At 42.3% G+C, this 26,363-nt stretch overlaps 4 protein-coding genes across 6 annotated transcripts; 1 reads left to right on the top strand and 3 right to left on the bottom strand.

Moving 5' to 3' along the window:
* The first annotated feature begins 544 nt into the window (after positions 1 to 544).
* LOC129584915 (uncharacterized) lies at positions 545 to 17,563 on the top strand. 3 transcript variants are annotated; one of them, XM_055477344.1, is made up of 19 exons: positions 545 to 1,157; positions 4,928 to 9,213; positions 10,798 to 10,875; positions 11,726 to 11,899; positions 12,113 to 12,229; positions 12,287 to 12,379; positions 12,549 to 12,725; positions 13,012 to 13,062; positions 13,161 to 13,273; positions 13,369 to 13,457; positions 13,566 to 13,794; positions 14,227 to 14,395; positions 14,471 to 14,661; positions 14,942 to 15,238; positions 15,309 to 15,395; positions 15,689 to 15,905; positions 16,002 to 16,176; positions 16,522 to 16,692; positions 16,909 to 17,563. In XM_055477344.1, the coding sequence occupies exons 2-19, from the start codon at positions 5,722 to 5,724 to the stop codon at positions 17,181 to 17,183; spliced, it is 6,195 nt and encodes a 2,064-aa protein (XP_055333319.1). In that variant the 5' UTR covers positions 545 to 1,157; positions 4,928 to 5,721; the 3' UTR covers positions 17,184 to 17,563. The 3 variants fall into 3 exon arrangements, with proteins under 3 accessions (XP_055333319.1, XP_055333320.1, XP_055333318.1); XM_055477345.1 differs by lacking the exon at positions 545 to 1,157 and adding an exon at positions 3,828 to 3,976; XM_055477343.1 differs by lacking the exon at positions 545 to 1,157 and adding an exon at positions 4,427 to 4,777.
* A 1,096-nt stretch (positions 17,564 to 18,659) lies between these two features.
* On the bottom strand, positions 18,660 to 20,462 carry LOC129584920 (40S ribosomal protein S3-B-like). Its single transcript, XM_055477351.1, has 5 exons — positions 20,292 to 20,462; positions 19,908 to 20,132; positions 19,566 to 19,660; positions 19,044 to 19,231; positions 18,660 to 18,905 (listed from the first exon to the last, which is right to left on the bottom strand). The coding sequence occupies exons 1-5, from the start codon at positions 20,325 to 20,327 to the stop codon at positions 18,718 to 18,720; spliced, it is 732 nt and encodes a 243-aa protein (XP_055333326.1). The 5' UTR covers positions 20,328 to 20,462; the 3' UTR covers positions 18,660 to 18,717.
* An 802-nt stretch (positions 20,463 to 21,264) lies between these two features.
* On the bottom strand, positions 21,265 to 24,142 carry LOC129584921 (V-type proton ATPase 16 kDa proteolipid subunit c-like). The gene is made up of 3 exons (XM_055477352.1): positions 23,893 to 24,142; positions 22,315 to 22,501; positions 21,265 to 22,034 (listed from the first exon to the last, which is right to left on the bottom strand). Exons 1-3 carry the CDS (start codon positions 23,969 to 23,971, stop codon positions 21,827 to 21,829), a joined length of 474 nt encoding a protein of 157 aa, XP_055333327.1. The 5' UTR covers positions 23,972 to 24,142; the 3' UTR covers positions 21,265 to 21,826.
* An 809-nt stretch (positions 24,143 to 24,951) lies between these two features.
* Positions 24,952 to 26,327, bottom strand: LOC129584919 (V-type proton ATPase subunit D 1-like). Its single transcript, XM_055477349.1, has 2 exons — positions 26,123 to 26,327; positions 24,952 to 26,038 (listed from the first exon to the last, which is right to left on the bottom strand). Exon 2 carries the CDS (start codon positions 25,997 to 25,999, stop codon positions 25,244 to 25,246), a length of 756 nt encoding a protein of 251 aa, XP_055333324.1. The 5' UTR covers positions 26,000 to 26,038; positions 26,123 to 26,327; the 3' UTR covers positions 24,952 to 25,243.
* Positions 26,328 to 26,363: the final 36 nt, after the last annotated feature.

Below are 26,363 nucleotides of genomic sequence, written 5' to 3'. Positions count from 1 at the left end.
ACGTCTTCAAATACGGAAATGTTTTTGGAAAATTTGTTCGATATGTGTGTTCAAGAATCTGCATGTGGAGAGATAACGGATATCAAAACTGGCGCTTAATGCTTTACGAGGCACGCTGCCCGGGTTATAGTTATAATTTCAGTACCGTCAAACTCAAACAGAATACCGGTACCGGTATTTAGCACATATATACCCACATGACGGTGTGATCGTGCAGGTACATACCGGAAAATAAACAAACAGCCGCTTATTGCGTATCGGTAAACAAATGTAAGAAAAAAGAGCAAAAAATCATTTTAGCCCATGTTGGTCTACACTTTATGCGGCAGGGTCGCATTTTGTATCTGACTGTTGTTTGCAACAGGCGAAGATGTGCATGTCGTATCTGTTAGAAAACGTAGCCGTCTTCGCATCGTTGATTATGAATCTGTTACACACAGAAAAATAAAATATAGCTCTATTAGGATATTTATAATAAGAACCACTATCTCAGTCTTATATATATTTGGAAACGATCAAATGCGTGCAAGCGCTGCAGCGTAGAAATGGGGGTGGCCCAACATACTCCCTTGATTCCAAGCGGAGGCCAGCGGAGGCTGGCAAGATTTTTAGCGTGGAATTATGCTAAATGCCCTCAGAACCGAAGCGCGCATGCGAAATTGGATTTTCTTTTGCCGCAGAATTTTACTTGACAGATTTCTCTGCACTTATGGCATCGTCATATCACGTCCAGACTGTCAATAGCGGAATACATTAATGAATTACAAAGACAAGCCTGCTGCTGGACAAGAGGGCGGAGCTGTTGAAGTGTGATTGTCTAGCGAGCGACGCGGTCCGACAATAAACGCTCCTTTATTGTGTATAAGGACATTGTGCATTGAGAAGTCACCGGCGCAGGAACGTGCGGTATACTATACATGTGAGTTGTAACGGCAGACTTATAGTATCTTACCTGGCATATGGAAGCAGTTTGGGAGATTCGATCATTAATTTCCATCTTTTCAACGCCGCAACACCGGAGATTTTCGGAATCTTGCAGAGCTGCACAGTGGTCAAGTAAGCTGCCGACATTGATCCTGCCGGATTTACGTCTGCCTTCTTCACACGGTCGCCGTGGCAAATTACCAGTCCAAAAACGCTGTTAACTTTTACTACAGGTATGCAGCATTGCTGTAATTACTCGATTAATGTAAAGCGCATACGTATTTGACACTAGAAAAATGCTTACCGTATTGTCAGATTGTCAGTCAACTCATTCGGTTCAATTATTATGAAACCAACTTGCACGCTTGAATTTTTTTTAGAAATAACTTCTTGAATGAAACACCTCACGAGTATGAATTACGTGATTATAAAGTACCGTGTGACAGACTACCATTAAGGCAGATATGTTTTTAATTAACAATAAGCGATTTTAATTTTTAGCATTAATCACGATCGTGTTTCCTCATGTTTTCCATTTGCATTTGCTACTGATGTACATATTTACGATAAGGATACACGAGTAAGCATACAGTATACATACACATTCAACGTGGTTACTTGTTTATAGCATTTTGAAACGTATTATGGTTTTCGTTTTAGGTTTTTCAAAAACATACTGTAACTTTTAATTATTAATTTGCTCAATACGATCAGTAGCACAAGTCAGATCGTACGGGGTCCCACTGGGTCATGGACTACGGCTTACACAAAGAAGTGAATCCTTGATTAACCGGTAATTAAGTGAGGCTTTTATTTACCGGAAGTTCATATACTAATTAAAAGGCGCTATAAGGTGAACGTCTGCAGTTGATTGCGAATGCAGAAATTACGGTTAACCACCTCGTCAGAAATGCTAATGCAGTTAAACACCAATATTTACCGTGCACCAGACTCCTTTGCTCTGCATTTTTAGCAGATCATCTGCAAGTCAGAACGAATATTGATTTAGCAGGCAGTTGTGCAAATACAGATTTTCTTTATTTGTCTGTTTAACGTAAACGCGCATTTGCTTTAGAGATATAATATGATCATAAATACTATTATTACTTTCCAAATTTGAAGCAAAATATTAATAACAGCTATTACATTTATGCACCGGCGCATTGCATAAGCTTATAATTACTGTACTTAATTATCACGCATGGACTTACAAGAGATATAAATTTGGGGAAAGGGGACTGTAAGCTTAACATAATTGCACATAGGCGCGCGAATACAAAGTTTATGGTTTCATAATCACAGGCTGTTCTCCTACTGTACAGGGATATTTTATAGTACTTGTAGATACGTATGCGTGGTAACTGTGGTTGTTAAGAAGCGTAAAGTGAGATTCGCATATGCACCATGATATACAATAAACGCTTCCGTAAAAAATGTTTCATGGCAGAATCAGTTTTAAAATTATTCCATAAAAACTAGCTTCGCAGTTCTATTATTGAAATACCAAAATTTTTATACAAAATACCGATAAACTGATATAATATGATCAAATAGGTTCATTATACGTACGTTAACAATAATATTATAATATTATAAATATGGAACCATGTTATTGCCGTTGCAGTGCCGCGTACGTAGTCTGCGGATTTGCATATTTAAATGCACAATGTTGTAACGCTCTAATAATCCCACATTACGAAAGATAGGTTGCGCTTTTGCATAATTCTTAATGAAATCTGGGTAATGATCTTAGCACATAAACCATATCAGGTATACCAGTAATCAGTCTGCAGTATATAGCCGTAATATTCAACAAATCGCTTCGATGATCCGGAAGTACGCGCATGTATGTATTACGGACTATACGGTACCTGTTCGTGCTCCGTTTACTATTTAGCGGCTAAAAATATTCGTGGGATTTGTTATATACCTCGTACAATCAAGTAACTGAAATTGCTCAACATTACACAAACCGTTTGAAGTTTTCCCAGTCCTTCCCTGCACCATTCCTAGTTATGGTGTGTATGAATCCGGTGGCTACCTGTTGAAGTTTTTTTTTAATGACTCATAGCGCAGGTCCACGTCACTAGTATCCACTGTCCAGTAATACCTTACTTGAACTTGAAAACGATACATACAGCTTGCACTGTGCTAGATTTGTTTTGCGCATGTAGAAGTATGCCACTTGTGGATGCTTGCAGTCAATGTTTAATGAGCGAGTCAAGTGCATGATTTTTCAATCCCAAACAGGAAACGCCCGCATGACCGGAAAGGCCACTTCACCTGTTTCATTTGTTGGTTATGTGCGGACCAGAAAAATTGGACGCTAATGTGTAGCCGTGTGAACGGACACAATACGTGCACCACATTTCTCAATTATTAGATGTACAATATACATACACGTACTGTATATACGGTGCAGTTGCACATTGAAGTTTTAGCCGCGAAACATTTTTACTTTGTTCCTTATATTTCTCTGAATAAATATTTTCCTTGCAATTTTATTGCAATTTCGTAATAAAAAAGGTAATTACATATATTTGTATAAATGTTACCCTATCATTGGTTTTGTTTGCATAAACACTGATTCACAGCCGAAACAGAAGAAACTGAACAGAGGCAAATTGGGGCTAAATAGATTCATTCTTTCCTAAGTGTTGCTCTCTTTATGTAAGCAGGAGAACCTTGTGTTTCGTTGGTCCACCTTTGACAGGATGTGCCATATCTCATGCGGTCCGTGTAAATATTGGCGTTAGTGCATTGTGTTCAAGCGGTTAATCGAACATTTTCTGCTGACTGCGTTGATACTGTAGTAATAGCTTATGTGGTGCATGGCGATCAAGATACCGGCAGATTGTTAATACGCAGTACGGTCACTCGGTTGTCTAAAATTTGAAATTAATCTGATATCAATGTTTACCGGCAAATGTGAAATGGAGACTTCTATTACTGAATTCCTAATTCTTGAATTTTAAAAGTGAGTTTGCACCCAAAATCGAGATATCCTGCCAACTGTTGCTGAACTGCAGCTCACATTAACCTTTCTGTAAAGGTAAATTAAAAATATGATAACTAACTGTCACATTTAAATGTCATATTTTTAATGGATTATTTTATTGGAATATTTTTTATTGTTTCTTCTTGTATACCGTAAGTTGCTTTTTTTTGATTCTATCATTGTGTTAACGTTACAGCTGGGTTTAGTCACTAGTTCCGATTTCCACGTTTTTCTTGTGCAGTTGGCTGACAATTATAATTGCATCATATTGTACATATCGAAATGTATACTGCGAAATGTACGCAAGCAGGAACATCTTTTAGAGATAAGCCTCATTTCCATAATATTCACAGAATTTGATTGAGTAATTAATCAAGGCGATTGCATAAAATTATTCTCTCACCGGTCAGGTGATAAACAAATTTGTGTATTAGCCGTGCTGCTCGTGCATGCCGTTTTAGCACTACTTGAATCGACCGGCAGTAAATCCACTGGTGCAAAATTTTATGACTATATTTAAACTATTATAAATCGCTTAGAATTTACTGTGCGGAAAGTAAAGATGATTAATCGGAAAGATGATCCTGATGGTAATAGAATGTGTCAGATGAGTGTGCCTTGAGGAAATAACACAGCGGGGATGCTGTGGTGGCAGCAGCCCATGTAATTTGCTCAAATCATCCTTCCCCGATAATTTTACTTCCTCTCCCACATATTTAGCCGGATTTTGGGCTACAGTAAACCTGCCAAAAGCAACATTTTTTTGCTATCTTATCCGCCAAGTATGCATGTGACATCGTGTATAGAAAGTCTGTGTATACAGCGTTTACATGACAGATCGGCGATCGCCAACCGGTAAGATGCACGCCGGGATTATACAGTACACACAAGTGTTTCCAAATTTTGCTTTAAGGTGACAATTTCCGATAAGTGGTGTCCAGTGTTATGCGGGGACGAAGAAATTTGTTTACAAATCGGTGCATACATTCATATTTGTTTTTGCAGATAGATTTTGTCGTCAAAAGTTAACAGTGCCGTTTCCCAGGATTTGCGCTGCATACGTCAACATACGCGGCGGTGCAGTCTGTGTGTGTGTTTTCGTTGTACACTGCGCGGACTGTCACAACCCCACATGCGCATCAGGGTCATCATTGGTTTTAATGAGTTGAAGTTTATCTGGAGCGCCGCGCGCCACGGCCGCCACAGCTGCCATCATATTGGGTAATAATCAGCGGTTGTTTTCGGGATATTCGTCACAGTCATCTACTTATTGGCTGGCAACCGGTGCAGCCATTCAGCCGGTATTCCACCGCCGCATCATCCGCCTGATCTTATGAGTCAACATGTGGAGATTTCTCTCTGCTGCAGCATCCGATATCCGACGTCGGTCACGTAATATTCAGAGCATTTAACTCTCCGTGCCCGCTGGTTGATACGTGATTACGCGACCTCGCTCTCGCCGTTCGGGAGGTCTGTTGTGTGCATGTGTGTATATATTCGCTTTTTTGAGTGCTTGTTGTCGAAGTGGCTAATCTGACCGGCTTGAACAGTTCGACTACTTGGAATATGCACACTACTGTAAGCGCACCGTCCAATTGCAAAAAAAACACAACCACTGGATTTTCTAAAACCGCATCTGCTATTTTGGATTGGTTTTTGCCATTTGCCGCTAATCTGATAATTACTAGCCAAACTGTATATAAACCCAGTTATACCGCCTGCTCTGGGTTACAACATTTGGATATGGTTTATATTTGCCGCCTAATTATCCATAAACATCTCTCCATGCTGCCATAATAATGTCACTAACTGCTATCAATATCGCCACTGATGAGTATCCGAAAATCTTTAATGGTCATTCGGCACCAACTCTGTCCGGATCCTGTGCAGCGGCAAACGGAGCCAAGACGTGTATGAAAACCGGCAAAGCGCTGTTTGTGCTTACCGGCGACAGTACGAGTGTTGGCAGTACAGACGGCAACAACTATTCACGTTTAACCGAACTCGCCACGGAAGCTGACAAAAAAGTCTCAGAATTTAATGCCTTAATCGCCGACGTGGAATCCCGCTCACGGAATCAGAAAGTTTTACTGGAGCGTTTGTTCGAAACACAGCTGAGCTTCAGTAAATCCTCAGCTGCGGCTGCACGTCCGACCAAGTTGGATTTACTGACAACATCTGCCAATGCCAATCACATGTCAGCAACTGTCCAGCAGCACACTACAGCCGATAATGCAAATAAACTTATTGTTGATGAATTGCCGGACTTTGGGCCATTATCCAAGAAGCTGCGTTCGAACGGCGTTACGACATCACCGGTGGCCAGTGCGCGTCGCTTCTCCGCATCATCAGCATCCTCCCCGACCATCGCCACGTCGCTGCCGCGTACACAGTACGGCCGTAAAGGCTCCGTCCCGGCCACTATCGGCAGCAGCTCTTCAGCACTCTTGACCTTAACATCCCCCCACGCAACCCGTCGGACAGGGCCGCCGGAGCACCAGCACAATCCGCATAATGCCTCTCCAGTGTCACTGATCACCAAGGCCACCGCTGATGAGCACAATCATTCCGTAGATAGTCTGGTAAAGTTGTTTTCCGAGAATTCCCCTGAGAAATCCTGCGTGGACTGCCTGAGTAAGGCCAGTAAAAGAGCTAATCCTAATGCGGTGCGATTACTCGTGCGCTGCCCAGACGGTACGGTCTACAGTGAAAACCCGCTGTCGGCAGGCCTACCGCCCAACGGGCGCCGCCTGCCTACGGCTGACAATAATGGGACCAATGGGGAAGTGCAGCGTAGTATGCCGACATTTGCCAGCACCTGTGCCTTTCTCAACAAACTCAAACTGAAGAACGGCAACGGTTTGGAATTTCATTTGGGAAAGATGCCCAGTAAACAGGATACCAGCCAGTTGGAGAGTCTGTTAGCGGGATTAAACTTTTCCAAGTTTCGCATTACCGACCGGCTGGGATCCTGCGAGCATGCGTCGAAATGTCCGCCTAATGAGGAAAAACGCACGGGCCGACAGGCGGCCGTTCCGACAGCGGCCACAGCAGCAGCAGCTGGAGCCAAAGAGGCGAAAGTGGGTCAAAAAAATTCACTGCACACTGAGGCCGGTATTAATGGGTGTAATACGAGAGCGGATCATGCAACGATTATTAATGAGACGGCACAGCCAAGGTTACCGCCGCCAGATGGAGTTATGCGAGCACTTTCGCAACCGGAAAACGATCAAAATTCCGATCATTTGCTCGGAATTCTGCGTGTGGATGAAGCGGACATTCCAGTGATACGTAAGGAGCGATTACGTGTGACGCTGTCCGAAGATCGTGAAAGTACACTCTTCGCTCCCGCCATGAAGCACAGCGCCGGCACAATGTATAAAGTATCGGAGGATATTGCATCATTAATTAGTGACATTCGTCAGCACTTCCAGCTGTACCGAAAATGTGATCACGTAGCTCAGCTGGCGGCGCGGCCCGTCGCCAGTGCTGGTGTGGATACAAATACCGATACCAAACTGCGGACGGCAACCACGACTGTTGACAAGCCGCCGCTCAGCGAGGATATTAATACGGATACACAGTCCGTCAATGGACTGCATGATGACAGCGGCAACACGGTGCCGGTGTGCCCCGCAACACCGGCGACAAATCGACGCGATTCGGATTATGTTATCTCCGTTGTGTCGGACGATTATTCCGAGAGCACCGGGCCGGTGGATGAGACCATGGAAACCGAATCCACATCCTCATCGTTCACGTTCAGCCCGACGGTGTCCACGACGCACAGCGCCTTTAACGGTGCGCTCAGTGAACGCGATTACCTCATTTCCGGTTCCATTCATGCATTGTCATCCAAGCGACAAGAGTCGCGTGCGGTTGACACTGATGAGAAGACACCACTGCCAACCTTGGAAAATATAACTGATCCCGGTGCGCACATGGTTCATATGCAAACGACCGATTTGCCGGCAAAAACCGAAGTGTATGTCAACGGAAATTCTGAAAGTAACCGCAAAGCTTATGTGAACGGGTCATCGTTGACCTTTCCACCACAACCACGAAAAGGCGGGTTATCCTATCCGGAAAACCAGTTTTCCAACAATATTATCGCCAACACAACAGCGTCGTCCTGGGACATTGATAATCCCGAAAACCGTCTTTCGTCGTCGTCGTTTCCTGAAAGCTCCATTTCGTTAACCGACAGTGTGTACAGCACGTGCACAGCGGCGTCATCCAGTCTGCGTTCGTACATGGATCCCGGTTCGGTAGAAAGCAGCGCCCGTGCCACCCAGTCCGCTCAATCCGACACGGAACGCCCGGAAGTCGACGCCCGTAAACTGCGCTACCACAGTGACCCGACGCCCAGTGCCCAGGAGTTTTCCAAACCCGGCAGTATTGCCCTTTATTCGATCAGCGAGCCGGTTCTCCCTAACGCCCCGGCAACAAGTGACGTGACCAATAGTGCAGCAAAGAGTGTCGATGAGGCGGAAAACAGCGATCGCAGTATCACTTTGCCGCTGAGCATCAAAGACGACCTCATACGGGAAAGCGGCGGAATTATGACAATCGATGCCAGGGCGTGGCCCGGCTGTGAAAGTGCTATCCATAACAATGCCGGCGCTGACAACGTCGTGTGCGGCACAGCGCCGGCCGCCGGGGAAAAACAAACGGCAAACGGAAGTGCATGCCCAACTGCCGCGATATCTCCCAGTGCGCCGGGCAAAGCCAACAATCTACGAGCGGCATTTCATGCCAGCTTTCGTCATGGTGACAAGCATCAACCGCGGGGTCCATTCGGGATCTGCTTACAGGAAGAGCAGTTGCGTCGCGAACGCGCCGGCTACAATCGACAGTTTGTCCATGATCTCAGTTTCCTTAACAGTCCCGAGCCATCACCGGGAACACCCGAGCATGTCATGCCGGAAAATGGTCTAGTGCCAGAATTGACGGAGAACGGGGAGTGTAAGGAACGCCACAACATGCCCAAACGCCGGCAATCCGCGCAGTTGTTAGCGGAGGAGAAATTGGCGCGACACTACGTGGGAATGAAGTCGTCGCCCAATTTGTTCTTTAATGTGGTGGCAGCCGCGGGACTCAGTGATTCCGCGGGGAGCGCACTGCGACCGGGTGATATCTGCCGGTCGGCGTCGGACGCCGACGCCACTAACTGGAAAAAACACAGCGACGACACTGACAGTGCCGTGTATTCTGGATCCACGGAAAGTGTGCCGTCGTCCGAGTCAATTAGCTCACGAGCAAAATTACATCCTTCCACGAAGCGAGCCACGGTAAGAAAACATAAGATGATGACAGGGCTATTAATAATCTATTATAATCTAATAAGCATAATAATTACTTGCAAAAGTAATTGGATAACTGATTACAGTACGTTCTGCTTCGGAAAGCCAAAATTTGAGCGTAATCCAAAATTAAAAACCGAATTTGCTGTCAATAGCGCTAGTGAGATTTCATGGTAATACAGTAACAAAATTTAACGCATACCAGGAACCGCATAACAGCGGCTATCGGTACTGTGCAAAATTACTACGCTGCTGTTAGTTGTCTAATTATGCAAATGTAATTTTGTTCGTATTAGGATTAGATTAATTCAAGATCACTAAAAATAAGTTGCATGGCATTCAACACGTAAAACTGCCGGCTCCGGCAGATCGGCCATATAGTCTGCCGGAAACCTTAAAGACAAAGTAACTAAGCCGGTCCCGCTTTTACTGAAGCATTACGACATAATAGAGCAATCATTACTGGGATCCGAATGGGAGGGTTTAGGAAATGTGACAAGTAACAACGTAATAATCGCATCGCATATCGCACCGGGCAACGAGTGCACTCAACTCTGCCAGTGACGCAGGCAAATCACAATGGTCTTCACAGGATTACACCTTGATAATTAGCCAAACTATTCCGGAAATAGCGGGCCGATATTGACAAGTGCTGCTCCCTACATCAGGCTTCATTCGCCGTAAACTGTGCGAAAAACAGTAATTAATCAACCGACCCGGTCTTGTGATCGGCATGTGCAGGTCCCGAGTCCGGGATTTCGCACCTCAACGTCACTTACGTAGTCGGTCCATTTGCTCATCGGGAAGCGGTGTATAACTGTATATAAACATCACCGTTGCGGCAGGGATAACTTTTATTTAGCATTTTGCCGTTGAATATATTATTTTTACGAGAGGGATATATACACGCATTGTGCCGATCGGGGAGGGTAGTTTAGGGAGTGCTACATATTTCTTTCGTCATCAGCGCGGCAAGTTTTTCGGTTGACGGGTGTGCATAGACAAAACGATGGTTATTGTAGATAAAGTAAGGTCAATACTCAAGGGAATGAAAGACGGGCTTGTGAAAAATTGCTGAAATATGGTTATGTTTGTTTGGATTACTTGAGCTGAACGGCATAACTCCCGATGAGTCCTTCCGGTTGGTCTTATATCTGTACAGATCAGACGCCAAAGGCAATTGACTGCAGTGTAGCTGTGGGTTTATTCCACATGAAAAGCTCGGCTTCCGCTACACAGTGTTCCCGTGTAATGACGTTGAGATTTCTCCTTTCATGTTTTGTATTCCATAAGTGACAATTAAAAAGCGATCGAAGGGATTGTGTTGTGCGGCTTACACGATTCATGAGTGAATGTATTACAATTATCCGGAACAGCATGTTGAAAAACATTTTCCCAATCATTCCTAACAAGCAGCACGAAAAAATGGTGTCATGCGGTGTTGTTCTTTTTGCCGACACGGTAAGGCAACCACTATGGAATTAGCTATCGAATGCTTTGGCAGAAAACGCCGGTTTCGTGTTAGCTACCCATGGTGATTATTGATTAAACGCTTAATTAATCATTTGTTAGGATTTCCGGACTCATATCGCCAAAGAGTTATACGACACTGAAAAGACTTATGTGGAATCGCTTCAAATTTTGGAAAAGGTAAGTGGTATAAGTATTCGTTATCACTATCATTACTAAGTACTATTCATACGTTCATTTGTAAAATTTAATATGCTGCTATATATTGAGCGAGTAATGTATGATTTACAAAAACAATGGGTAGTTTCATCAACTCAAAATATCGCGCATACTTTTATTAATTTTTATTAATCCCGCAGTCAATATTTTCTTGTGTAGTACCCTCATGGTCAGTGGCAAATAAAATAATTATAAAATAACTGTCACGCATTAACAATGCCCAATTTTAGTATTTAATTTGTGCTGCACGCTGAACAATACAATGGAAAAAGTTTTTCCGTTACGAGTTAACCTTCGTAACTGTATTAAAATCAGCACGCAAAGACCTCATTCAGTTTTCTGATAATTAACAATTTTGTGCCGCAGCCGATGTTAAATCTTATTAGTTATTATCATCAAAATGTAGCATTGCTGGATATATTATTTTAATCTATTTCACGCCGTATTATCTATCATAAATCTCGTACGGAAAGAAGTAATTACATGGGAAGGTTTTTATATTTACCAATTACGTTGCCTAACAGTGCGGCTGAACAGTAGGTACCCGAACGATCGCCAGAGATCACAAAACAATCATACGTCGTACTTATCGTTTTAGCGTGTTTGTTTTAAGTTAAGTTACCGTTTGCGTTGACAGCGCTGTTGACGTAGGTATGATACAATAATGTAGCTTTGCAGAGCACGGTTTTAAATTTCAAAACTAGCTAATTATACGATATAATATAAAGAGTCGTTATCCAAAAGCTATCTAGTTTCCTTCTTTTTTTATTGAATTTGTATTTGATAACAACACGTAATTTTTTTGTTACAGTATTTTGAAACTCTAAAAGGCAATGAGGATTTGGTGGAGAAAACCTTAGCTGAAAACATGTTCTATCAAATCCCGGCAATCAAATGCCATCACGAAAATCTTCTAACAGAGCTGAAAAGACGAATGGAGTGCTGGGATACGCGACAAAAAATTGGGGATGTCATAGTGCACGAAGTAAGAATTACAAATGTGCCGCACATGTACATTTTGCTAATAAAAAGTTATATACTAAAGACGGTATTGGTTATTTGGGTTCAACGTTCAACGTCAGTAGTGTCTGGTTATAGATGCGAGATTTATATGCAATAAAATACGTTAAACTTCGCCTATAAAAATGATATCACATAAGATTGTATGATTACATTCCCAAATTTGTTTGCTTTTCAGTTTACCAAAGAATCAGTTATCGATACATATACGGCATTCATAAATAACTGGAAAACGGCGAAGGATGCTATTAAACTTGCGAAGATCACGAAACCTAATTTCGCCAAATTTTTGGAGGTACTCTTGATACCTATTGGACATCTAATTAAATAATAATACCGGAAAAAATTTTAGCAATGTGCACGGGAACACCGAGGAAAATTAAACTTGGATGCATTATTAATTATGCCGGTACAACGCATTCCCAGATACGAATTGCTCATAAAGGTCAGTAGAACGTGCGTAGTACAAAATCTGTGCGAATTTGTATAACGGTGCGAACTGAATCACATGATTTACACAACTAGAAAGATTAAGGAGATTATTAAATACGACCATCCAAAGTATTTTTTTGTGATGATCAATCATCATTGTCGTACGTGTGTTTCTTCCTCAGGAATTACTGAAACACACAGCCGAGGATCATCCAGATCGGATAGATTTAGAGTCAGCGCAGAATCAAGTTCATGAACTGGCACTGAAAATCAATGCCATGGAAGCGGAGGTTGACGAAGCCGAACGAATGATGATTCGATTAAAAGAGCTGGAAATGTACATTGATGGATTGAACGACGTAAGTGACGATAGTATCGGCAAAAAAGAATCCCTTGAAGTGTTATTTAAAATTTTTTTCATTAAGTTTACTTCCGCGTCTACGATAGCAAATTAAAGTCTGCCAGTAATCCGTTCAGATGCCGATAAAAAGATCAACCTTAAATCCTTGACGGCAGATCATTCCTGTTAAGTCACCTGAGTAAATCGAACGTTTTGTACTGATTTTCTGAACATCGCTTATAAAAAGTTAACCATCGTGTACTGCAATTTTAATTGCCATTTGAATAAACAGACTATTTTTGCAGCTGGTGGAACCTAATCGGAAGTTCCTCAAATTCGATATGGTGACGATGGCTGTAAGTCAGAAATAAAATTAGATAGGCTCATATATTCTGCATACTCGTACTTGGCGACAACTACAAGTGGATCACTTATCCTGCATTCCATCTTGTAGAGTGGAAATATGGGACTCAAAAAAGATCGCTGCCTCTTCTTATTTTCGGATCTCCTTGTAATTACCAATTTAAAGCGTAAATCGGGCACAATTCGAAAACCTTCTTCTAACAGGCAAGCAGTAAATAATGACGAAAAGCCGAAGGTCGATAAATGATTCGACCTTTAATGGGTAGCTGCACCATGATGACCTTTACTGCCTTTCACAGCTGTAGCCCGCAATTATATCCTACCCTGGAAAATAATAAGTACAAGCTGCTCATGAAGATCTCCCTGGCTGATTTGGAGCTAGCACGATGTAAGTCAAAGCAATCGCGGAAGCATAATCATTAGTAACTCCCGCCTACGATAACACAATAGCGGCATGGTTTTTGAGTTATACGAGTAACACATGATGTAATTGTAGCGGCACTCACAACGGCGAAAAAGCCGTTTGTTGAGCGCGATCTACTGGAAAGTGACCTCGGCGTTCTGAACAAGATCAGTGAACTCACCGGAAACTTATCGGCATCCCATCAGCCGCTGGATGATGCAGTGCGCAATATGATCTCTGTGGTTAATCGTCAGTTAACCGACCGACAAGCGCATTCACACGATCCTAATTTATCCAAGCTGGAACTCACGGTTCCCACCCAGTAAGCAACGAACGCTTGAAATATTTATGGGATGCAGTAGCGCAGCGGCGGGTAATGTTTGGTTTATTGCTGCTTACATTATTAAGCGCTTGTCACTTATAATCGCACACTTAACACCTGATGGACGGTTTTAATTATCAGCTGCACTTCCCTGTCTGCTGCTGGAGAATGCTTACCAAAACGGGAAACTGCTTAATTTTATTTTGTGGTTTATGATCAAGTTTTTTGTTTAAATTTGTGGCGTTATACACATACATTTGCGAAGTAAATTTAGTAATCATAATTTTGATAACAGATTTTTAACTGTTGGAATAAATTTTAAATTAAATAAAGTTTGAAAAAGGTAAATAATAACTGAATAAGTTCTTAAAATGAAGTTCGAATCATCACTGTGAGTCTGATAACAAAGTATATGACACTGCGGCATTACAGGCATGGCTTAGAAGCTATTTCTATAAATTTCTTATCGGCCGGCAAGAAGAATGCGTGGGAAAAGGCGTTTCTGGAAGCCAAGCAAGTGTTGGGTTTATCAATCGACCGGCGACCACCTCCTGACTTCCTATGTTCCATACCCATCCGCAAAACACGGGCGGGAATGCAGGCAAGGCCACTAACCGCACCGCATACTGCATAGTATCATTAGGCAGCAAAGAGCTGCAATATCGCATGATTGCAGATCACCTGCTCAGCGGCAACAACCGATCTGAACGCCTGCGACCTACGGGATGTGTGGGTATGCAACAGTGACGGCTACGTTGGCCAAATCTGTGTTCTCAGTATGCAGCCGGAACCGGCGCTGACCTCGTGCATAACCGCGTGTGGATGTAAAATCACGTGCATAGCATCGGTGCCCGCTTCTACGGGATTGTAAGTGAAGGTCAAACCGCGGCTCAAAAATACAGAAAGTTCAAAGAATTTTAATCGGACATTTTTATAAGTAACCACATAAAATGTAGCGTGTGATTTTGTACGTAGGCTGCACTAATAACTCTAATAAACAGGATCAATTACTGGAATTGTTATATTTTTTTACATAACTCTGTAAACACTATACACTTTTTTATATTACAAATGAACACGCATCATATCGAAACAACGGGTTAAAGTGTAAATATTGTTAATAGTCGTGCTTAAAATTTTTATACAGATCAAAAGGATCAGTGATTAATTCGCGTAATACCAGTCCGGTGTCCGATCACAGCAGCAGTGGCGATACTCATAATCCTCCGACACTCAATCTGGAACTGGACAGTGATGACTCCACCGATGAGGACGCCAGCATCGACGACCACTCACGGAGTCTGCCCAACAGCGATAAGGACAGTTTCCTGCTAATGTCCGAAGATGACCACGAACAACTGCTCATGTCAGTGGCCGGAAAATCTCAAAACCCAGTTCCGGATCCATCGCAAGGCACAATGTGGATTGGCACCGAAGATGGATGGTAAATTGCCAGAATAATACAAGAACAGTATGATAGAACAAGTACTTACGTTGGACATTTTCTGAAATAGCATCCTGGTATATTACTGCAACGACAACATCCGAATCAAGAAACCACGACTAAAGCTGCAGCATTCTTCCGCCGTCCAAAGTATAGCGTAAGTCGCGCAACCACCTAACAAGGGTTATGTACAACATTTAATTTAATTATTGTACTTCTATGTCATCCATCTAATTCAGGAGTTTGGCGATGTATTATTTAATAAATGTCTACATAAAGGTTTTATTTATTTGATTTATAAAAACGTATTCTGTATATTTTTTGAAAAAGCGTATACAAATATTTTAATGTTTCGCATACGGCTTATGATCACCACAGCCGTCAGCTATATATTACAATGTATTCAGGTTGCTTATATTAATTTTGTTTAAACGTAAATCATATGAATAGGTATACGGATCAGACAGTGTTCGTTGGTCTGGCTAACGGTCAGGTGGCAGTGTACAGCCGATCATCCCAGGGTGTCTGGGAGACGACGCATCCGGTTTATATCCAACTGGGATCTCCTTCCGCACCTGTCCAGCGCATGACACTGGCGTGCGGCAAAGTGTGGTGCGCCTGTCTCAATGTCATTCACGTCATCAATCCCTCAACACTTAAAGTTGAAGTATGCACAGACAATATTTGGGGAAAACGCTCGTATTACGTGTATGCGATGGCAGATCCCCCGGGGCCGGTGCTATGACGAGTGTTTGACTTGTAGAATACGTTCTCCATCGGATCGGATGCCAGTCGACCGCTCTCCTGTATGGCCGCCAGTGGATTAGGTGTGTGGATGTCAGTCCAGAACAGCGCTGTGCTGCGCTTGTGCAATGCGATCACATTCGATTTCCTAGCGGATATCAATCTGACACCCAGTGTACAGAAAATGCTGGCCGGTAAGAATATTTGCGAGTATGTAGATCCCCGTAAATAGTAATGAATGAAATATAATAGTATTAATATAAAATGAGTGAACCAGGCTAACCAAAAGCTTACACCTACTGATTTTTGCAGTTAACACTATAATAATATCGCAATTCGTTTAATAAGGCCAACTTCATTTTAACAGCTGGCAGAAGCCTTTGATGTAATTTGAAAAGCGCTAACTCCAAAGTTGATTTGTATATATACTACTTTGTGACCTTTCCAATTTCCGAAGTCCCTGTGCACCAAAACAGTCATATTTCCCAAAAGCAATGATTTTGTGTTATTAACCTGATAAAGTATTATATTTTGCTTAGGTTGTGATGAAATTCTTCGGCAGCATAAATTTGCCTGCCTCCGTATTACCGCCTTGTTAGCGTGCAAGGAATTGCTATGGGTGGGAACCAGCGCTGGAGTTATCCTGACGGTCAATCTGCCGCATATTCAGCCAGGAACGACAAGACTAAATTCTTCCCCAACCTTAACAGGTATAACTGGTGAACTGTATTTCCGTACTAATGTTTCCTACAAAATACCGGTTGAATTTGATGAAAATTTAATTATGAGACAAACCGGTATACTATGCCAAGGAGACTGATGGACAGCTTGAATTTACTAACGCTGCACATAGAATTATTAAACTACAGAGTAGTTCGTTAGTTCGCTCGCGCAAATATACGTAACATGTTTTTTTTGGTAAATAGGCATATGGCATGGGCACACGGGACAAGTCCGCTTTTTGCACTGCGTGGAACAGAATATCATTGGGAGCATTGGACAGAGTACTAACGGGAATCGTTCCAATAGACGCCATTCGGCATCGGCTGCCGTTCAAGGGACTAAGATGCTGGTGGTCAGCGGTGGCGACGGGTATGAGGATTTCCGCAGTACATCATTCTCTGTGGCAGCCACTACCGGGACAACCGACGGAGCTGGGAGGGATGACAGCACCAACCATCTTCTCTTGTGGCAGTGTTAATTAAAAGTAACACATATTCGCAAGGTTGTAATTCTCATTACACGAGTTCCTGGGTTCCGTCAGCGATCGTCGTTCTCTGGTCATTGTCCCACATCCTCAAGTAACACTGCATTCCGCCGGGTTTTCACGGATTTAATTTTGTTGGAAGTGTACATAGACGGTTCTTGATCTAGTAATTTCGCGAAACTACACCTTGATGTAGAGGTAATCGGATCTCTGACCTCTTGAGCGGAATGAATGAATGTGTCTGTCTGTAAATAGTGCTTATGCTTTTGCTTTAGGTACCGAAATATGTTTGCTCTGCTTTCTTGGTTTCAAAGTTTTATACTAGTCATATAACGATTTGATTGCACAGACTGAATTTTTGTATTAAATAACACGTATTGGTCAATATTGGAAGTCCTCCTTAATCTAGGTACACTTATTAAGTACCACTGTACCAGTGTTGGCCCGGCAGCGCAATCGGCGTATGACCTACGGTCCCGACCGACATTGATCTCTCCCGACCCGACCCGTTCGCGTTCCCGACAAGTGACAACCAAAATATCCCGATCCGTCCCGACGTATTCGAAAAAATTTTCGAAGTAATTTTTTACGAGCAGGTTTTTTACTAACAGTTATAAAGTTTTTTGCGTCAATAAGCGAGAGAAGTAGAGTTTTGATTTGAAAAAAATTCGCCGTAGTTTTCTCTAAGAGCAAAAATGCTTTTGAAGTTTCAAGCTATTTTTTTGTATTGAAGTATGATGTCATCTAGCCTAAAGACGGGAACGGGAATCGGGATTTTCCGGCACCTAGAAAGTTCCCGTTCCCGACAACTCCCGACCGACAGCGAGCGCTCCCGTCGCGAAAAAACGAACGTGTCGTAAACGGGACTTACCTACAGCTAGTCGGCATCAGTTCCGATACTTCCGCGCCGACAGTTTGTCGGGCCAACACTGCGAAGTACGGTATTACATACCTATATTATATCTATGAAACAGAAAGCTACCGAAAAATTTTACTGCGGCAAAAGGAATTGCCTCACCAATAATCGGAAGTCCAGCATCTGCTACTTTAGTGGATGTAATCACCCAAATCGTGATAATAATTATAGTCTCCAATTTCTAAAGTAAAATTTCCGTTATTCAAAAATCAAGTACGTACCTTAATAGTACTTAATACTTACCGATTATACTGCAAACTGTGAAGTGTTGACTCCAAAATTAATTTCCCGTCATACTTACTGTGCACATTGCAAAATATCTTAGTTAAAAGTTAATTAAGTGTGCAACACCTTTACGTTACACAGTAACAGAAAACTAAGGAAAAAATTAAGAGTGCGCCAAATAATTTGTTTGTCAAGTATACGGGAGGATGTAAGCACTACTTGCATTCCAATAGCTGATTTACGTATAGTATGATTTTATTTGTACTTTCACTTCATGCTATCCTGCAGAACCAAATTTTCACGAAGACGGAAACGGGATACAACCGAAGCTGACTTCTGTTTTTTATTACCTTAATGCCCTTCCATTAACAAAAAATTCAGTTATAATCATACAGCTGGACCCATCCCGCCAACAGATGGACCAATATTTTCTTTCTGTTCGCTCGAAGGAACTGGCTGCGGTTCCTCTTCTTTAGGCTCCAACACCGTCACGTGATCTGGAAGTGGTCGTTTGGGTCCAGTCTTTCCAGCCGGATCGTGTGCCAACATAATTTTAACTTGAATTCCGAGCACGCCTAACAAAACACATAATATTACAGTTGATGAAAGGGAAGGCAGTAATAACCGGAATAAAGCCACGTATTTGGTGATCCAGTCAGCCACGAAACTCTTCATGTTCTGTAATAAGTACACCATTATAAAAATCAACTCACCTTGCCGTAGGAGCACGTGTCGAACAGCCCGATCGACATAATCATTCAAAGGATCACCACTGTGAATCATGATCCCGTCCGTAAATTTCATGGACTTCGCACGCTGTCCACGGAGTTTACCCGATACAACGACTTCACAGCCTTTGGCGCCAGATTCCATAATATATCGGACAACTCCGTAACAGGCTCTGTGCAAGAAATCAACATCATTATTAACGCGGTATTTAGCTACAACCTGCAGTTTTCTTTACATAAAAACGCCAGAAAACACTAACAATAAGAACAGACCACTAACACAAAATATGTCATACCAAAACTCAATGCCATGTAAAATTTTCACTAATAGACTGTTTCATGATCATGAAACCCAGCCGAATATCAGATTCCCCGAGTGATCAATCAAGACTTTACTTTCCCTCAAAATGATAAGTCAATCTGTAAGCTAACAAATCGACTTGCCCAATTATTTGAGGTAACCAACTAGAGAACCAGGTTACGTCTGTTCAATAAATTCCTGCTTACCGACGAACAGCGAGTCCTCCCAGAAGTTTATACCGCAGAGACTCGCACTGGGCAATAGCGCAAAGTCCACGGTGGGCCACTTTCTCCGCGTACAACTACAAAACCACAATCATGTCATATTTTTTTTTCGAATCCAAAGCCGATACGCAAAATACAGAATAAAACGGATGACAGTAAGAAATCACAGCAAATCCAGAAATAATACCTCCATACGATACAACATAAATCCACATCGAGTGCGGCAATATTAAACTGTAATTTATAAAGCGCTCATTGTGGGAAAAAGAGCGAAAATCAGGAGGGTAACCAAGCAGCACAATGCAACGCTGTCGGCTTACGCACCTCTACGGTTCCCTCGGTGAAAGCGAAACGTTTCTGAACGACGGAGGTCAGTTCCCGGATGCGCTTTCCGCGCTCTCCCAGGACATTCTGCGTGCGTGTGGCCAGGATGATGATCTCCGTGGAGGTGGGGGACGCGCGGACCTCGACACCGCTGTAGCCGTCCTCCGCCAGTTCGCGCTTAAGGAATTCATCTAATTCCGCTTTGAACACTCCATTATTGATAAACTGCAAATCAGTAATATCTTTTCTTATTGCAGCAACGATGTTCACGGCTAAAGTGGGCCCAGAAAATGTAAAACCTCCAAACCAATTTCTACACAAGTTTCCAAGTGGGGAACCCGAAAGACGTACTGGCTCTCCTCCACGCGTACTGCATGCACTTACCCTACGTTTTTTCGATACCGGACCCGCGTTCGCCATGATTATTTAACAAAGGGAATACCAATGATCTAAGGAATCTGGTAAAATTCAATTAACAAGATGATATCCTGCTCTTAACGCGGCGAATTCTCCACGAATCAAGATGTACGCGACTTCCGCAGCAATCCGGTACACCGTAAACTGCACTAACTGAGCGCACTTACCGTAAGCACAGTGAATATATTCGCCTGGTACACTTTGGTGCACTGTGCCAGAATCCAACAGATGGCGCTGCATACAAAAAATTCCTAGAGTAGAACATTGCCGTGCGCCAATCTTTCGCGATTTTTGTTGTGCTCTGTTGCTTATCATTTGCTCTATCTGTAGTTGTTTATTAAATCTCGATAAAAACGGGATTGTTCCAAGATTTTATACTTTTATTAAAGCTTCCAAAACCAAAAGTCATGCTGGAGCCTTTGCAGTTTAAATTTATAAAGCATGAAAGTTTGTGCCAGGCTTGCAACTTTGTGTTATTACCGTGGCTCACTGATACCCGGTTTTTTCGTATTTGCGTGTCCACTGTCCAGTGTCCATCTACAGCGTCGCAGGACCTTGCAAGCTTTTTAAAAGCAAAAACCGTTTTTTTCCCTTTAAGCGCTTTTGTTCCATTTATTGTTTCTGATATTATAGAATTACATCATGCATCAGCAAACCAATGTCGCTATAATTGTTATTTTGCAAGGTGCAATTCTGCATCGCGTGAGAACTGATCATGAGAAGTCTGATTATCATTCTAACAAAAACCTAGGTAGGACTAAAATGTCAAGGTTTACTGTTCACTCTTCCACATTTTGCATGACCCGTTGTGTTAAGTGATTCACCCCCGATGCAAAGAAATAATTTCGATATTGTAATGACTTTGTAGTTTGTACCGTACTAATTACTTAAATTTTATGAAGTGTGGTAATCATAAATCAACAGATCTTTGTCTAATCAGTAAAACGATAAGATCATTTATACCAAATCCGACCACAAATCACCACAATTCAAGAGTCAAACATAAAACATACAGCGTTAACACTAATGAATTCAAAGCAAATCAACATATTAAAACATCACAAGGTGGAATGCCAGCTTTGACCAGTTTCACAGTTGCAAGAACAACAATTGCATTTTCCACACAAAAAGACAACATTTGCAAATACAGCGCATGCACTCGATGTGATCATTAGATCAGAATTGACTGTTCCCAATGAGAAACCATTCAAATACTTGAAATAAGTTAAGTTATGTATCGCGCTGGAATCGTCTCAAGTAGGAACAAGACAAGGTGACCCATCAGAAACATACAAGGACAACGCAAACAGTCTAACTCAAATAATTACTTTACGAAAGAGTATGATTATTTGTTACTTTGCACACACAAATGAATGGGGAGATAAGAGATGATGGAATCATATCAAAGAAGAAGAGAGCAAGGAATAACCGCCTGTTGTGCCCAGGTGCAACGGCTTGTGTAGTGATGCACAAGAGAACTCCAAAGCCTAATTCCCTCCTTTTTACTGTTTGACGGCCAAAATCAGGGCAACGATGAGTCCGTAGAGACCCAAGACTTCAGCGAAAATAAGGATCAAAATCATACCCACGAATAATCGGGGCTGTTGCGCAGTGCCTCGTACACCGGCATCTCCCACGATGCCGATGGCAAAGCCGGCGGCCAGACCACTCAGACCCACGCTTAATCCGGCACCGAGATGCATGAAAGATCTACGAAAGCATAAGGCGCACAACGTCAGTTACACAAAAAACAAGCATTCCATCCTCCGTACATTCCATCAACAATTTTAGCAACGGCTCGACATTCAAGTCTGCGATGTGAATATTAGCAGCCAACACAGAATAGTATCAAATTACTGCTATCACAAGAGAACTGCGAAATAACTAAAGGTAATCGTTTCTTATAACCGGCATTAACGTCAAAACACTGCGATGGTATAAGCGGAAGTTGTTTGCCATGAAGAAAGGATTATCTGTTTGTTGGACTCACTTGTAAAGGCTGTATTCGGCGCTATCGATACCACCGGCGATGACCACAGCTACGACAAGCCCGTAGATGGCAATGATACCCGCCATGACGACGGGAATGACGGACTTCATGATCAATTCCGGCCTCATGACGGACATGGCCGCAATACCCGTGCCGGATTTCGCTGTTCCATAGGCGGCTCCCAACGCTGCAATGGACCAACGCACCGTGTGAACATTTTTTGAATGAATAAAACGGATCAATAACGAAAGCTTCAGTCTATGACTCTATGCCATTGTGATTTGGGAAGATAATACAGGATCCACGTGACCACGTCATTGATGCAGTGTATGGATTTACGGTAAAACACAGATACACCGTATCTAGTATCCGAATATGGCTGCTTGATTACCACTGCCGTGAAGGGAACACGCACGCTACACATGTCTCTCACTCAGTCAGGCGGAAACCAACAAGAACTCGGATGTCAACCATAATGCATCCCATTGCAAAGTCCCAGGGTGTTGCTTATGAATGAATGATTGTGAAAAGCCAAAAAGTACGAATTAGCATCCTTCACAGGGCACATCAACAGTGCCAGAGTGCAGTAGTATCAATTCTGGCTCTTAACCTCTTTCAGTCTTCGAATGATTAACGATTAACTAATTACGAGAAAGGTGTGAAGATAAAATTGTTAGGTAAGATAAAGGAGTAATATGAACCAGGAATGTCCAAGATTACACCGCAGGTAACGCATATTGCTCGGTGGGTGAGCTTTCGCATCGGAAAGCCAGCGTCACGTGCTCTGACTAATTCATCATCCGAATAACTTAAGAACAACTGAATCTTTCTTAAATAAATAAAAAAATTTACTTTACCTTGACAAAAACAGAAGCATTATCGTAACAAATTTTTAAGTGATAGAAGAGGCACTAATAATCCTTTTGTAAACAAAAGTACATACTGCGACAGTAGCCCTGATAAATAGTACACGTGAGCTGGTGAGCACTACAAAAGTGCCAATCAAAAAGCTGTACTTCAAGCGGCTTCCTTGATCAACATGATTTTAAATCGATGCAATTCTTTGTAAACTGGAAATCATCAAAGTCTGAAAGAATTTAACAGAACCTTTTATAGATAACTGCGAACATATGTGAACATTATTGGAGTCTTTGCGAAAAGCACGAAAAGCGGAAGGGGTACGACCGCTTATCAAGCACGTGATTCAACATAACACCCTTTCAGTGGTTGGCGCCACAAGAAAACCTATGCCTCCCATAATTAAAGAAAATTATATCATATTATAATGCCAATTTCTGTCTGGATAGAAACAAAAGCTAGGTTGAAGACACAAGAGGCATCACATAGGTTATGGTGCGTCAGTGATTACTGCAGAATGGTTACTTTCAAGTCTCACAAAAATGGGCAAGAATGAAATTATGGTTACTGTCGAGCGAACGAAAAATAAACTTGAATTTGTAGTACCCAAATCAATCGATTAACACCCACAAGAGCACACAGGGAGCGGGACATGTGTATTACAAGACTTCAACAAGAGCTATAGGTACAAGACTAGCGCTATCCGGGAACGGCACTCACCGCTGAAAATCATGGCAGATGTTGCGCCCATGACACCGAAAAAAGGAGTATACTGGGGTGCTTTATCGTGCTCGGGCATTTTTGGGTTTGGTAAGAAAAGAGGATGAGCTGCCGAAAACAAGGATCCAAACAAAAAACTCAACGATTTGAGCTGGAATCCTTGGAGCAAAGTTCCTCTTTTTGAACTTGGGAAATGATCAATAAAATGTTGCCGTCAGAATTCAAAGAGGCAGACTGATCAGCGCCGATTTTCCCTGAGCAGGCGATGTGCTACAGAATTCGCATGTGAAGGAGTTTTTAAACGCCCCGGTGCTTCGACGCGGAAAACAGTCCGCCCACATCATTCGTAGTCGTGCTACAGGGAACCTTATGATAGGTACTGTTAAAAATATGGTATGGGACCATTTATTTAAAACTGGCTGCTTATGGTATTATCCCGGTTATTGCTCATACGTTCGCTTCGTTTCCAAGTTCCGGCTTATACGAACCTGTGCAAAAATTGCCATCAGGCCTTTGAGGTTTGCACAGCAGCGTCATCCTCCCACATCGGCTGTCTGGTAGCGATATGTCAAGCTGTTCGCGCCAACTGTAAACAAATCCCACAGGCCACAGCCCACTCAGAAAATAACGGAAAAATTATGAAAATAAAATATAAGTACAGTACTGTACTACTGTACTGTTATTTAAACTATTAAACAATTGTAAGTATCTGTACTGTATTAAAAGTTTTCTTCTACAGTACCCTCTAAACGAAATAAAAATGTGCCAACAACTACTTAGTGCTCTCAGTCTCTCACAATAGTTAACGATTTTAAGTATTTCACTGTAAAATAATATTTTCGTAAAAATTATCGCAATCCACTTACATGAATAAAACACCAAATTACGTTAATAATCCAAAACTACACTAATAACCAAAAAGCAAGCGACCTTTCGGGAATCGGGATAATAGATTTTTATGCTTCGAAATTTTAATTTGCATTACTGTACTTTCGAATGTGCATTGTCCATACTCCATAGCACTGAATCCTTAATTTTCTTAAGCTAGGGCGTCGAAAATACGGTTCAGTAATCATTATTGAATAAGGGGTTCATCTCATATAACCACAACAGCGTAATAATAAAATTAATAATAACTGGATCATACTCAATCACAATTCACAATCATTTCTGTATGATCTTTCACAGTGTCACAAGTACAAACAAACACACAGCAACTAAAACTGGATAAAACCAAAAGCCACACATTACGTTAGGAATGCAGAAACTGATCAAATGATGAAGTTAATGATTTTGTGTAATTATCGCACAATTTAAATAAAATTCGGTAAAGACAGCAGCTCTCAAAGATTCATGTGAACAGAACATCCTGATCCACTTCATCGTCTAATATTGTCTTTTCGGAAATATCTTCCGCAAACGCTCCCTGTGATAAGAGTTCTTGTTTTTTCTTCTCTTTTTTATCTTTTGCTTGTTTCTTTTTCTCCTGAATCTTTTTCAGTCGGAAGAATTCCTCTCTTTCTCGTTCATCCAATTCACTGGTGATGTAAGCCAAAGTCCTTTCAATTTTGGGGATAATCACGTGCTCAATGGCATTGACACGTCGATTGGTCACTTTAATAACTTCATCCAGTGTTACAAAGGATGTCTGAAGGGATGCCAAATCCACGAGCAGTTTCACGGCGGTCAGATAATTTTTCTTCAGCTTAGCGATCTGCTGACCACCTTTCGCAATCCCCGTCAGCTCGTAGCTGTCGCCCCCCTCCACAAAATGCTCAAAAACTGGCAAATTCACACCAGCAACGTTGTCTTTTCTTGTGCGCACTTTGATCTGGGCTTTCGCCACGCTCTGCAGCACCGTCTGGTTGATGTCACCAGCAGCAAATTTCGTTTCCGCCAGTGAGAACGCGGCTTCCTTCATCACTTCTCCCATCTGCACTTTAGTTTCAATGATTTTGCCCAAGATAGCACGGAATCGCATTGTGAGCGCGTCTGATTTTTTCTTTAACAGCGAATGCCCTTTTTGTGCTCCCTTCAGACGCGTCTTCATCAATGTTAACGCCATACGCGAGGGGAAAATATTGATTTTCTCGTCTTTTCCCGACATCTTGCGCAGATTCCAAAAATATTTGCACAGTAGCAAAACCTGCAAAACGACCACATGCGCTCACGTGAGCACGGTTTGACTGTAATTCTCCACCTTTCAAGGACATGTTCAGGCTGAACTTACCGATCACTCCGATGAACCGCAAGGAGTCGTACGTAGCTCAGGATTTGCGATATAACAAGAAAATAAAATTAAGAACTAAAACTGCATGAACCCAAAGGAAACTGTAATTTCTACGACAAGTCTGGTGTGGGCGACAAACAGAGATGCCAGAAGTCTGTGCCTGCTTCGTTTTACGTTTAGTCGGTAGCATGTACCCCTCCCGAGCGGCGAGCGCCTCCAGCCAGCTGCAAGTTAACACCAT

The sequence above is a fragment of the Paramacrobiotus metropolitanus genome, unplaced genomic scaffold, assembly GCF_019649055.1.
Source record: "Paramacrobiotus metropolitanus isolate TYO unplaced genomic scaffold, Prichtersi_v1.0 Parri_scaffold0000015, whole genome shotgun sequence".
Lineage (NCBI taxonomy): Eukaryota > Metazoa > Tardigrada > Eutardigrada > Parachela > Macrobiotidae > Paramacrobiotus > Paramacrobiotus metropolitanus.
The sequence above is the reverse complement of the archived record's forward strand: the minus strand, read 5'-3'. Positions and strand labels throughout refer to the sequence as shown.